General features: G+C 37.6%; 1 protein-coding gene across 12 annotated transcripts in view; it reads left to right on the forward strand.

The window, feature by feature from the left end:
• LOC106873685 (SRSF protein kinase 2) overlaps window positions 1–11,513 on the forward strand; it is a 269,253-nt gene that overhangs the window by 251,166 nt on the left and 6,574 nt on the right. For all 12 annotated transcript variants that reach the window (XM_052971936.1, XM_052971939.1, XM_052971937.1 and 9 more), the window contains 5 exons: window positions 443–530; window positions 1,850–1,956; window positions 4,224–4,386; window positions 8,113–8,273; window positions 9,665–9,896. In XM_052971936.1, the coding sequence (XP_052827896.1) occupies window positions 443–530; window positions 1,850–1,956; window positions 4,224–4,386; window positions 8,113–8,273; window positions 9,665–9,896 (751 nt within the window). The remainder of the gene's footprint in view (window positions 1–442; window positions 531–1,849; window positions 1,957–4,223; window positions 4,387–8,112; window positions 8,274–9,664; window positions 9,897–11,513) is intronic.

An 11,513-nucleotide genomic window follows, 5' to 3' on the forward strand; every position in this document is an offset into this window, starting at 1 on the left:
ATCGGAGAATAAATATTATAATATATATATATATATATATATATATATAATTGTTAAAGAGGATGACAAATGTTAAGGCAAAGCAAAAACATCTCAGGTCATACATTATTATTATTATTATTGAAAAAAAGATTCTAAGTCTTACAGCTGTTTCCAGAATATCCCAGAGTGTGGGATATTCTGTGAACTAATCCCCCATATATATATAACTACACTCTCGGAGTGGTTGGTGTTAGGAAGGGCATCCAGCTGTAGAAACTCTGCCTAATCAGATTGGAGCCTGGTGTAGCCATCTGGTTCACCAGTCCTCAGTCAAATCAGCCAATCCATGCTAGCATGGAAGGCAAATGTTAAACGATGATGATGAACGTAGGTTATAGTTGAATTTGTATTCTTTGTTTAAGTTTGCTTGGCTTAAGATTATTTTCTTCTTCTCTTTCAGGTCCGAGACAGTGATCAGAATGATAGCAATAGAGAGAAAGCTGTGCAATTATTAGATGATTTTAAAATAACTGGTGTGAATGGAGTACGTATCCTTTTTACCAGAGTTTACTCTGCCTGCTGAACTCCTCAAAGAATCAGTTGTTCTCCAGCTTCAAGTATTTAATCTTCCATCTTTTCTTTCATCTTATACTGGTTCCACTCATTAGACTGTGGCCATGCTGGGGCACTACCTTCAAGAATTTATTGAGTCAAATGAATCGACTACAGTACTTGTTTTATGTTTGCTACTTATTTTATTAGTCTCGTTTGCATGGCACTAAGTCACAGAGTTAGAAATATAACCAAAACCGATGGTGGACACTATGTCTGTCTGTCTGTGTAGCCAACCAAATAAACGCATGCACGCACACACATACACAATGGATTTCCACATTCTGCCTACCAAATTTGCTCACAAGTTATGGTACAGCCCAGGAGAAGATTCTTGCCCAACGCTACTGTTCAGTGGGACTGAACTTCAGAGTATATGGTTGTGAAGTGAGCTTCTTTGCCATGCAACCAAACTTGTGCCTATTATGTAAAATAAATTAACAGGTGAGTCAACGACTATTTAAAAGGTTGCAAGACACAACGAAAATCTCAGAAAAATAAATAAGTAAATGAGTGGAAACTTTACCAGTGAGTGTGTTAAATAATAAGGCACTGAAAGAGAATGACTCTCCCCAGACACAACAGAATATGCTTCAACTCACATAAAGAATCTTGCAAACCAAATCCAAAATTGAAATAAATTAACAGGAGTTTTACGTAAAATTATTACCAAATATTTTAATTTAAAAGTAAGAGCATTGGGTTTTAATGAAGAAACTAAAGGCTGCTTTGGTCAGGTTGTCTCAAGAGTCCAGTGATAACTGACCAGTTCAGTATTTCTTTTATTCGTTTGTCATTTGACTGTGGCCAGGCTGGAGCACCGCCTTTAGTCGAACAAATTGACTCCTGGACTTAGTCTTTGTAAGCCTGTTATGGTCTCTTTTTGCCGAACCACTAAGTTGCAGGGACGTAAACACACCAGCATCGGTTGCCAAGTGATGTTGGGGGGGACAAACACACACACACACACACACACACACATAATAATAATAATAATATACACATGACAGGCTTCTTTCAGTTTCCGTCTACCAAATCCACTCACAAGGCTTTGGTCGGCCTGAGGCTATAGTAGAAGACACTTACTCAAGGTACCATGCAGTGGGACTGAACCCAGAACCATGTGGTTCGGAAGCAAGCTTCTTACTACACAGCTACTCCTGCACCTATTTGTGTAAATTCAGTTATTGTTTTTCTTCTTTTTTTTGTGTGATAAAAGCAAAAGATGTTTTCCTTTTCTTAACCGTGTCTTCAGATGTATGCATGGTTTTTGAAGTTTTAGGTAACCATTTGCTTAAACTAATAATTCGATCCAACTATCGAGGGATTCCAATTGAGAATGTGAAAAATATTATAAGACAAGTGAGTAAATGTTCTTTTTGTTTTTTATCCAACATAATTTTCTAATATAGATCCTGCTGAAGAGCTTGAGTCACTTAAAAGGGGTTCTTTTTCTTTTTTTTTCCTTTCAATTTCCTAATCTTAGCCCGCGTCGCGTCCTGTCTAAACCTGCCTTCTAATAGTGTCGTGTTAGTTTCATTTCCAGCAGCCAGAGCCGACCAGCTGTTTGGTGGTACAAGCCTTCGAACCAGGAGGTGGGAGCGCCATGAACGAGACCGCTACCTGTCAATCAGCGATGTTGCTTAAGTGTCAGCCAGTCTCACCTAGTGATGCTATTTCCCAGTCGGCATGTTATGGCTTTCAAGCCATTTTTGGTCTTCTCGGTTTCAGCCATTTATAGAAGCTAGCTTTTTCGACTGCCCCCTGTATCTTCCTTATTACTTTTCTCAGCGCTGAGCTCAAAAATGCTTTTTATGTGTCATTGGCACGGGAGCCAGTCGGGTGGCACCGGCATCAGTCATGCTCGAATGGTGCTTTTTATGTGCCACCAGCACGGGTACCAGTCAAGGGCACTAGCATCATTTCTTCCTTGAAATCACCTTTTCATTATCACCTTTGGCTTGCATCAGTTAGCTTATGTTTGCACAAAAACATTTTTCAAGTTGTAGTAAAGATTATTTGCCAACATAACATGGCAGTCCTGGTTTAGGACTATTGTTGCTGTAATTTAGCCCTAGGAGACATCGTCTCCAGCTGGCTATATGACATGATCTGTGCCCTTATATTTTCGAATAAGGGTGTCTAGCACCCTCACTCAGCTCAAAACAATATTTATGTTGTATAACCAGTTTGTGTTGTATAACCAGCCGGAGACGATGTCTCCTGGGGCTAAATTACAGCAACATTCATCCTAAACCAGGACTGCCATGTTATGTTGGCAAATAATCTTTACTCCAAAGTACTGTTGCTGAATATCTCGTTGTGAGATTAAAAAAATAGTAATTTTCTAATTTCTCAAGTTACTTTTCAATTCATGCTGTAGGATTTACATTGTCATCACCATCATCATCATGTACTCCAACCCATGCCAGCATGGAAAATGGGCGTTAAATGATGATATGTATATATAACAGTCAGTTGTAGCAAAGCCTTGTCTGGCATTTATTTCAAGGGGAGATAAATCTGTCGAGACATTTTTATTTACATAAAACTGTTTTTATTCTTCTCATGGCTGATATAAGCATATACTTACTTCTTTTTCGGTTACTCTCTCTTTTTCTTAATTAGTGTTGGTGCTATGCTCTCCATGTAGTGAGAGAAGGCTTTGGATCTGGTCATTTGCAGTCATCTCCATCACTGTCAATCTATCTACCTTTGTCTTTTCAATGGAATTCCTTAGGGCTCAGTGTATCACCATCTGTGCTGACCCTTACTAACTTGATAATGAATTGCCTTAATATTATAGTAATTGTAAGGGTTTCAAATTTTGGCAGAAGGCCAGTAATTTTAAGGAGTTGAGGATAGTTGTGTGATTCTATAGTTTCCATGTTTTCAAAATAACTAAAGATTGAAGTTAAACAAAGTTTCATGTTATATATTTGAGAGAATTAAATTAATCTGATTAGTTATCGTTAGTCATATTCAAGTAACCTCTTCTATAAATGTTTTCCCCCAACACTGCATGGCAAGTGAGCTTGCTCTTTTACTCTTTTACTTGTTTCAGTCATTTGACTGTGACCATGCTGAAGCACTGCCCTTAGTCAAGTACATCGACCCCAGGACTTATTCTTTGTAAGCCCAGTACTTATTTTATCGGTCTCTTTTGCCGAACTGCTAAGTTACGGGGGACGTAAACACACCAGCATCAGTTGTCAAGCGATGTTGGGGGACAAACACAGACACACAAACATATACACACACATACATATATATATATATATATATATATATACATATATACGACAGGCTTCTTTCAGTTTCTGTTTACCAAATCTGCTCATAAGGCTTTGGTCAGCCCGAGGCTATAGTAGAAGACATTTGTTCAAAGTGCCACGCAATGGGACTGAACCCAGAACCATGTTGTTGGTAAGCAAGCTACTTACCACACAGCCACTCTTCTGCCTATTAATTTTCATAAAATAAATTTGCAGAACTATAATTTATTCAAAACTATTTATTTACCAAAAAAGACCATCTTTAATGCTTCTGGTTTACTTGTGTTTATATTCTGATTTCTTTCTTTTTTTGGTTAATAATGGCTCTTCTTTTTTTGTCTTTTATTTTTGTAGGTTCTTCAAGGACTTGATTATCTTCATAGAAAATGTGAGATCATTCATACTGATATCAAGCCAGAAAATATATTGATGTGTGTTGATGAGGCGTATGTTCGGAAATTAGCCGCTGAAGCATTGGAGTGGCAACGCCTGGGGATCAAACTTCCTGGTTCAGCAGGTAAGAGTTGAGCAGCTGTTTTGTGTTTGGTCGCAAGAGCATATGAAGTGGTGGTGGTGGTTGTGGTGAGGTGGGACTATGAAACTGATGTTTATAGAAATATAAATATATAAATGAAAAATATGGACATCAAAGAACACACACAGACAAGGGATTAAAACTTCCTGTCTCTTGGATTATCTAGCAATGGGTGACTTCATTTGTTTCAGAAAATGAGGTCTTAGACAAGTAGAAATGCTGTTGACAGTTAATATAGGGCGATGCCTGTAGCTATGGAGAATAATCTGTATTGGGGCTGTACAGAAATTGGTAAGACCTGTTAACATAGCAAAACAGATGGAAGGAATGGTAAATGCTTCTTCTAGACCATTGTTTATAACCATTCCAAACATACTGGGTGAATATGGAATGTATTTGTTTGGGGCCTCCTTCAGATGTTATGTAATGTGTTTTAATGCTTATTTGGTCTCTGCTGACAAGAGAAGACAGCAGTGTGTGTTTGTCTGTTTGGATTATATAAACGAAGCAACACCATTGCGGAGCAGTGACAGACAAACTCTAAGGCACACACGTGCACACCTGAGTATGATGGACTTCTGTACAGTTTCTGTCTACCACAAAAGATTTCTGTCAGTCACAAAGAATTGGCTGACCTGGAGCAATAATAGCAGTCACTTACCCAAAGTTGTACGTGAACTCCAAACCATCTGGTTGTGAAACGAATTTCACACAGCTATGCCTGCTTTCTCTCTCTCTCTCTCTCTCTCACCAAAACACACACACACCCCAACACTCACATCTGAACTACACTTCTTGCATCTTCCACATTATCTCACTGTTCCTCTCCTGTCTGGGTTTGAATCCAAGCTATTAAGAATTCTAACATTGGACATTTCAATAATGGAACCATTCTGCTTTCCAGAAGGAAACACCTCCTGGAAGCCATTTACCACTGTCAACAATTAGGAAATCTCATTTAGGATATGACTGCTGTCTGCTTAAAAGTTCATTCTATTATTTTGGATAACTTCCATAAAGCTGCTTATTGCATTTGCAGGATATTTGATGTAATGCATATTCACACATTCTTAAATAACGTCTCTCTCTCTCTCTCTTTCTCTCTCTCTCTCTCTCTCTCTCTCTCTCTCACACACACCCAAACTAATCTGTTAATATTGATTTTATTGGCATTTGAGTTGCTCGTTTATATATTTATTTATGATTGCTGTTATTAATTCATTCGAGTCATTTTTTTTAACGAAGGCTGTATTTTTTGCCTGGTACCAATATTTCTTTCCTTGTTTTAGATTTTAAGAATTAAGGAAATCAATATTGATCTGAATAGTAATTTGATATAAAATTTATTCCTTGCACATGCCTGGTGTCTCTTGTTAGATTTTGCTTACACTAAGTGACAACAGTTCTCCATTATTCGTAAGCAACTGGATTGAGGATCTTGATATTAACGAACAAAATTAAGCAACAGAAATCATTTGCAATTAGTATTGATCTCTGTTTGAGCCAAGGGTTAGGTTTGAGAGAAATTCTAACATTATGCAATCTTATTGATGATAGGTGATGGCATCAGATGCAAATTATTTAAAATTATTGATTATTGATTACATTAATAAATATTCATTGCTTTTTAATTTTCTCTCTCTAGAAAAAAAAAAGAGGAGTTGTTTTTGTGTATTCCACCATTGATTTGTGAAGTCTTTTAGATGAATTAACTCTTTAGCATTTAAACTGGTTGTATCTGGATCAAAATATTCTACCTGTTTTATGTTCAAGCCAGCCAGATCTGGCTTCTCACACCCATCCTACAATGGGGTTCTAAAAACAAACAATCACATTGTTGAAATGTTGAAGATTCAGGAGTGGGTGTGTGGTAAGTAGCTTGCTTACCAACCACATGGTTCCAGGTTCAGTCCTATTGCATGGCACCTTGGGCAATTGTCTTTTACTATAACCTTGGGCTGACCAAAGCCTTGAGAGTGAATTTGGTAGGCAGAAACTGAAAGAAGCCCGTCGTGTATATATATATATATATAATCAAATGAAAATTGTAGTTGTGACCCTTGTACCTGTAGCACGTAAAAAGCACCATCCAAACATGGCCAATGCTAGCTTCCTCTGGCCCCTGCGCTGGTGGCATGTAAAAAGCACCCACTACACTCTCAAGGTGGTTGGCATTAGGAAGGGCATCCAGCTGTAGAAACACTGCCAGATCAAATTGGGGCCTGGTGCAGCCTCCTGACTTCCCAGACCCCAGTTGAACCATCAAACCCATGCCAGCATGGAAAACAGACGTTAAACGATGATGATGTGTCTGTGTTTGTCTCCCCACCATCACTTGACAATCAATGTTGGTGTGTTCACATCCCTGTAACTTAGCAGTTTGGCAAAAGAGACCGATAGAATACATACTAGGCTTACAAAGAATAAGTCCTGGGGTGGATTTGTTCGACTAAAGGCGGTGCTCCAGCATGGCCACAGTCAAATGACTGAAACAAATAAAAGAATAGGAGACAATGCATAATCAGTTCATAACATTCTGACAGGTCAGTGGTTCAAACCTGGGTCCCAGCTCAAAACCTGGACTCTGGTTGTTGCATTACCATTGTCATCCCATATAAACATAGACAGACATCATCTTTGGTCTTCTGTTGAACAACTTGTGTGTATGATGTACAGAGCTTGTAACTCGGATACATCATACTTGCTTCATGTCGAGGGCCCACACTGCTCACAGATATAGGAGTATGTCTGGCTGTGTTGTATTTTCTCCAGTCTCCGATTCCTCTCGAACCAAAGAAACTTAGGCTTCTATTGGTAATTTTCTGAGTTTGATTTCAAGCAGTGACCCGAATAATAATAATATTGAAAAATACCTTAGGAACGGGAACCCAGCTTCGAAATTTCCCCCAGACCCCTGATGAAGGCTGGAGGGTATATCAGCCGAAACGATGTGTTAACAACAAACAAGATGAGGACAAATATCCGTCAAATGTAAATGATGTAAATAATATTCTTTTGGGGTTATGTTTGATAAAAGCTGAATCTATATTATTAAGGCATCGTTTGACTCCCAGATGCACATTTTGTCACTCACCTTTTCCTTTGTTTGAATTTATGGGATTCTTCTTTTCCTTCCTGAAATCTTTGGAAGTGCTGAGCTGACAGCTGGTTGGTTTGCTGAGAAGTGAATGAGAACAGACTTTGCTGTTTGAAGCTCACTGCTTATTCGTGTGAAGAACAGAATGTAAACATTGTGTCCATGAGTCTGCCTACACACACACACACACACACACACACACACACACACACAATGTGTGCTGTCCAGTTTCTGTCGGCCAGATTCACTTAAAAGGCATTGGTTAGGCTAAGACTCATGAAGAAGATACATTCCCAGGAGGCTGTGGGAATGAACCAGAAACCATTTGGTTGTGAAGGAAGCTTCTTAACCATCCATCCACAAATTAAATCAGTTAACGTAAAAAAGACCATGCCTGGTGGGGCTGGAGTTGAAGACACTTTCCCAAGATGCCATGCTGTAGAACTGAACCAGAACCCATGTGGTTGGGATTCAAACTTGTTAACTACACAGCCATGCCTACACCTTAGTTCCAATCATGTATTTTCAACTCTTACCAAGAATTGTATTTCCAATACACTTCATTTCTTTAAAAATTTCCCCCCTTTTTTTTTTCTTTTTCATAATTTCAGTAAGTACTGCTCCCAAGGAGAGGATTGATGCTGTAAAAATGACCAAAAATAAGAAGAAAAAATTAAAAAAGAAACTGAAACGCCAACAGGAACTGATGAACCTCCAACTGCAACAAATGGAAGAGACCTGTGCAGAATCAGAAATCGGTGCTACCAATGAAGTGAGTTTGGCATCTCTCGTTAAATTCTCAAATGTGTGACATTCTTTGTTGTTGGTGTTCATAACTCTCTCTTTCTCTCTCTCTCTCTCTCTCTCAATATTTTTACATTTTTATCTTGATATAAAACATCATCTCTGACTGCCATAACTGTCCATAATGTTGCATCCTCTGAACACAAATTAGAGATCAGTTAAATAATTAAAATAATGAGAATAATGAAATTATTGTGTTTTGTGCTCTCAGGTGCCCTACAACTCATCATCAAAGGTGCACATACAGTAGATAGAATTATGTACAAAAGTCAGGAAAGGGAACAGTGCAGGAGTCCTGATGTGCATGCGAATGGAGGGTGGATATCTGGTGTTGTATTGACGAATTTCAGGAAGTGTTAGCTCACATGTGCACACTGTTTCTCACTCGAGTCCTCCACTGATTTTACGATGTCCTAAATTCCAGACACATGCTGGTTTAATCTGCATTACTGTAGGTTTTACAGGAGTTTGTGGGGTTGAAATGGTGCAGGGAGTGTGTCTGTAAAAAGCCGTTTGATGAAAGGGGGCACTGAGTACTAAAAGATGTGGACCTTTTATTAATTGTTACTTAAAATCTTGTTTGAGATATTATGAAGCTTGGTTAATTTTGTAGCCAGTAATTCAATTCTACATGCTGTGTATCGGATTTCCTGGGACAGGAAATGAGTTTTTACTCGCTGGTAAGTCCAAATCATCATCATCATCATCATCGGTTAACGTCCGCTTTCCATGCTAGCATGGGTTGGACGATTTGACTGAGGACTGGTGAAACCGGATGGCAACACCAGGCTCCAATCTAAATTTGGCAGAGTTTCTACAGCTGGATGCCCTTCCTAACGCCAACCACTCAGAGATAACCCCTTTAACATTCGGATTACTCTGTCAAATGTTACATTTATTATTAATGTGGTGCTGGTGCCACATGAAAAGCACTCGGTCTACTCTATAAGGTGGTTGGTGTTCGTAGGAAGAGCATCCAGCTGTAAAAACCATGCCAGGACAGACATTGAAGCATGGTGCTGTCTTCTGCCAAGCCAGCCCCTGTCAAACTCTCCAACCCATGCCAGCATGGAAGGCAGATGTTAAATAATAATGATGATGATAAGGATGATGATATGCATTGTTTTGAATTAATCATGCATCATCTCATAGCTTCAAGATTTCTATGATGTGATTTGTTTTTAGAATGGCATTGTTAGGTAGGTGAGAGGCCAGATATGGCCAGTTTGAATATAAAGCAGAATATGGCTGGTTTAAATGCTGAAGGCGTAGATTAGACTCTGTATTAGGAATGATGTTGCTGAATTATTAAGTTGTGGTTGTGTTTGAATTTATAGAAACTGTTTGTTTTATTTTTAGCCAAGAGAAACGAGCAACTCCTTAGACAAGAGACCAAACATGGTTCCTTTGTCCCAGAATAGCATTGATGCCGGAGATGATGATGATGATGAAGATGATGACGATATATCATCTGCTACCGTGACATCACCAGAAGAACAGCAGAAGTCTTTGCCGTCTCCACAGCCCAATTCACAAGACAATATTAATTCACCAACATCTCCAACAACTTCGAAAACATCTGACAAAACAAGTAATCTTCGTCTGCTTTGTTTTCATCCCTTCGTTTGTGGACCTGGATCCCTTACCCCTCTTCTTTTCTTTATCATAATATTACTCTTACAATACATTACTTTTATTTCAATTAAATTTTGAAAATAATGAAGCATTTGGTAAAATAACTGTCAATTACCTAAGCCTAATTAACTTGAAATTTTGATGGAAGGTTTTTTACTTTAGATTGTTTTAAAGCAGAAAGTTTGTGTCACAGAATTGGGTCAGTCTCAGGTGGGTTGGCACCAAAACAATTGATGACAAGGACAGTTTAGTCTTGGCAGAATTCAATTGCCTCTCTAGTGAAATGTATGGCACATACTAACATCTTATTCCATTTGTGGTTGCTTCATTCTTCATCTTGTCAGGAATACTTCAAGTTTAATCTGTATCTTCATTTTCTCCAATCAATAGAATTTAAAACAAATTCTCTTCTTCCCTTCACCTTATCTTTCTTTCAAATTTTTTTATTTCCAAATTTTACTGTCCTTCAATTTTTTATTCATTTTTGTTTTGTTGCTGTCGATGTTGTTATTTGAACGATCTTTTAGTCTTTGAAGTTCATTTTTAATTTATGAAATTTATTTTTGTTATTTTAACATAACTATTTGTTGTTAGAGGTCCAGGATTATATAATCTTTGTTCCGTCAGCTTCTGCTGCTGCTGTTGGTGGTGGTCGTGGTGGTAATTGTGATAAACTAGTCTTTTTCAGTTCCTTTTATCGTACTGCCACAAAACACTATCTTTACTTCTTGTCACCCACATTCCAAAAACAAAGCCATTTTGTGTGTGTTTCCCAAATTTTAATGTTTAATCTTCTTCCTTGGTCTGTTCTCTGTTGGCACAAGTTGGACATATGCACACATCTCAATACGTAGACACACAAACATGTACACATCTGGGAAGTGTTTCTTTATTTACCCTGTATATTGATTGTTAACAGCTGTTTTAAATTAAACAAAGAAATTTCTTGCTTATCTTTATGACAAAAGTTTTGAGTTTAGCTTGGTTTTATTTTAAAAATTAAGGTGTTAGAGAGTTTCTTTCTCCTTGAAATTGTTTAATGGTTAATTATAATTTCTCTCGGTGAGGTCTCGTATCAGCATTATTCTACAATATTTGATTCTTTTTGAAAACCGTATCTTAGCTATTTCCTATTTTTTATATGCATTTTTATTTCAATTTTATTGATACTGTTTTTTTTTAATTTGATACTAAATTGTTTTTTTTTCTTTTACGTATTTATTTTACCCCGGCGTTTCTAGTTTCTGTTCATTGTCACTTCTCTCTCTCCTCCTCCCCCAATTTTAACACTTACTGATTTCTTTTGTTTTGTTTATTTTCTGTCTGTTACCAAACATTTTCATGTTGTGAAGTTATTTTACTGCATTACTAAAAAAAGAAAAAAAGAATGGCCCCTCTCAAGAAAGAAAGAAAAATAATAAAAATGACAGACAAAATGATTTCTCTTAGATGGCAGTGGTAGTGGTGGTGAAGTCTGTAATTTCTCAAGAACTCATCAAAAATGTTCCAAATATTTTCCCATAAATTCAATCAGTCTTTCATTCTATTCTTTTGTTTCATTTTTTTTTTTTTT

The sequence above is a fragment of the Octopus bimaculoides genome, chromosome 11 (genome assembly GCF_001194135.2).
Source record: "Octopus bimaculoides isolate UCB-OBI-ISO-001 chromosome 11, ASM119413v2, whole genome shotgun sequence".
NCBI classification, from domain to species: domain Eukaryota; kingdom Metazoa; phylum Mollusca; class Cephalopoda; order Octopoda; family Octopodidae; genus Octopus; species Octopus bimaculoides.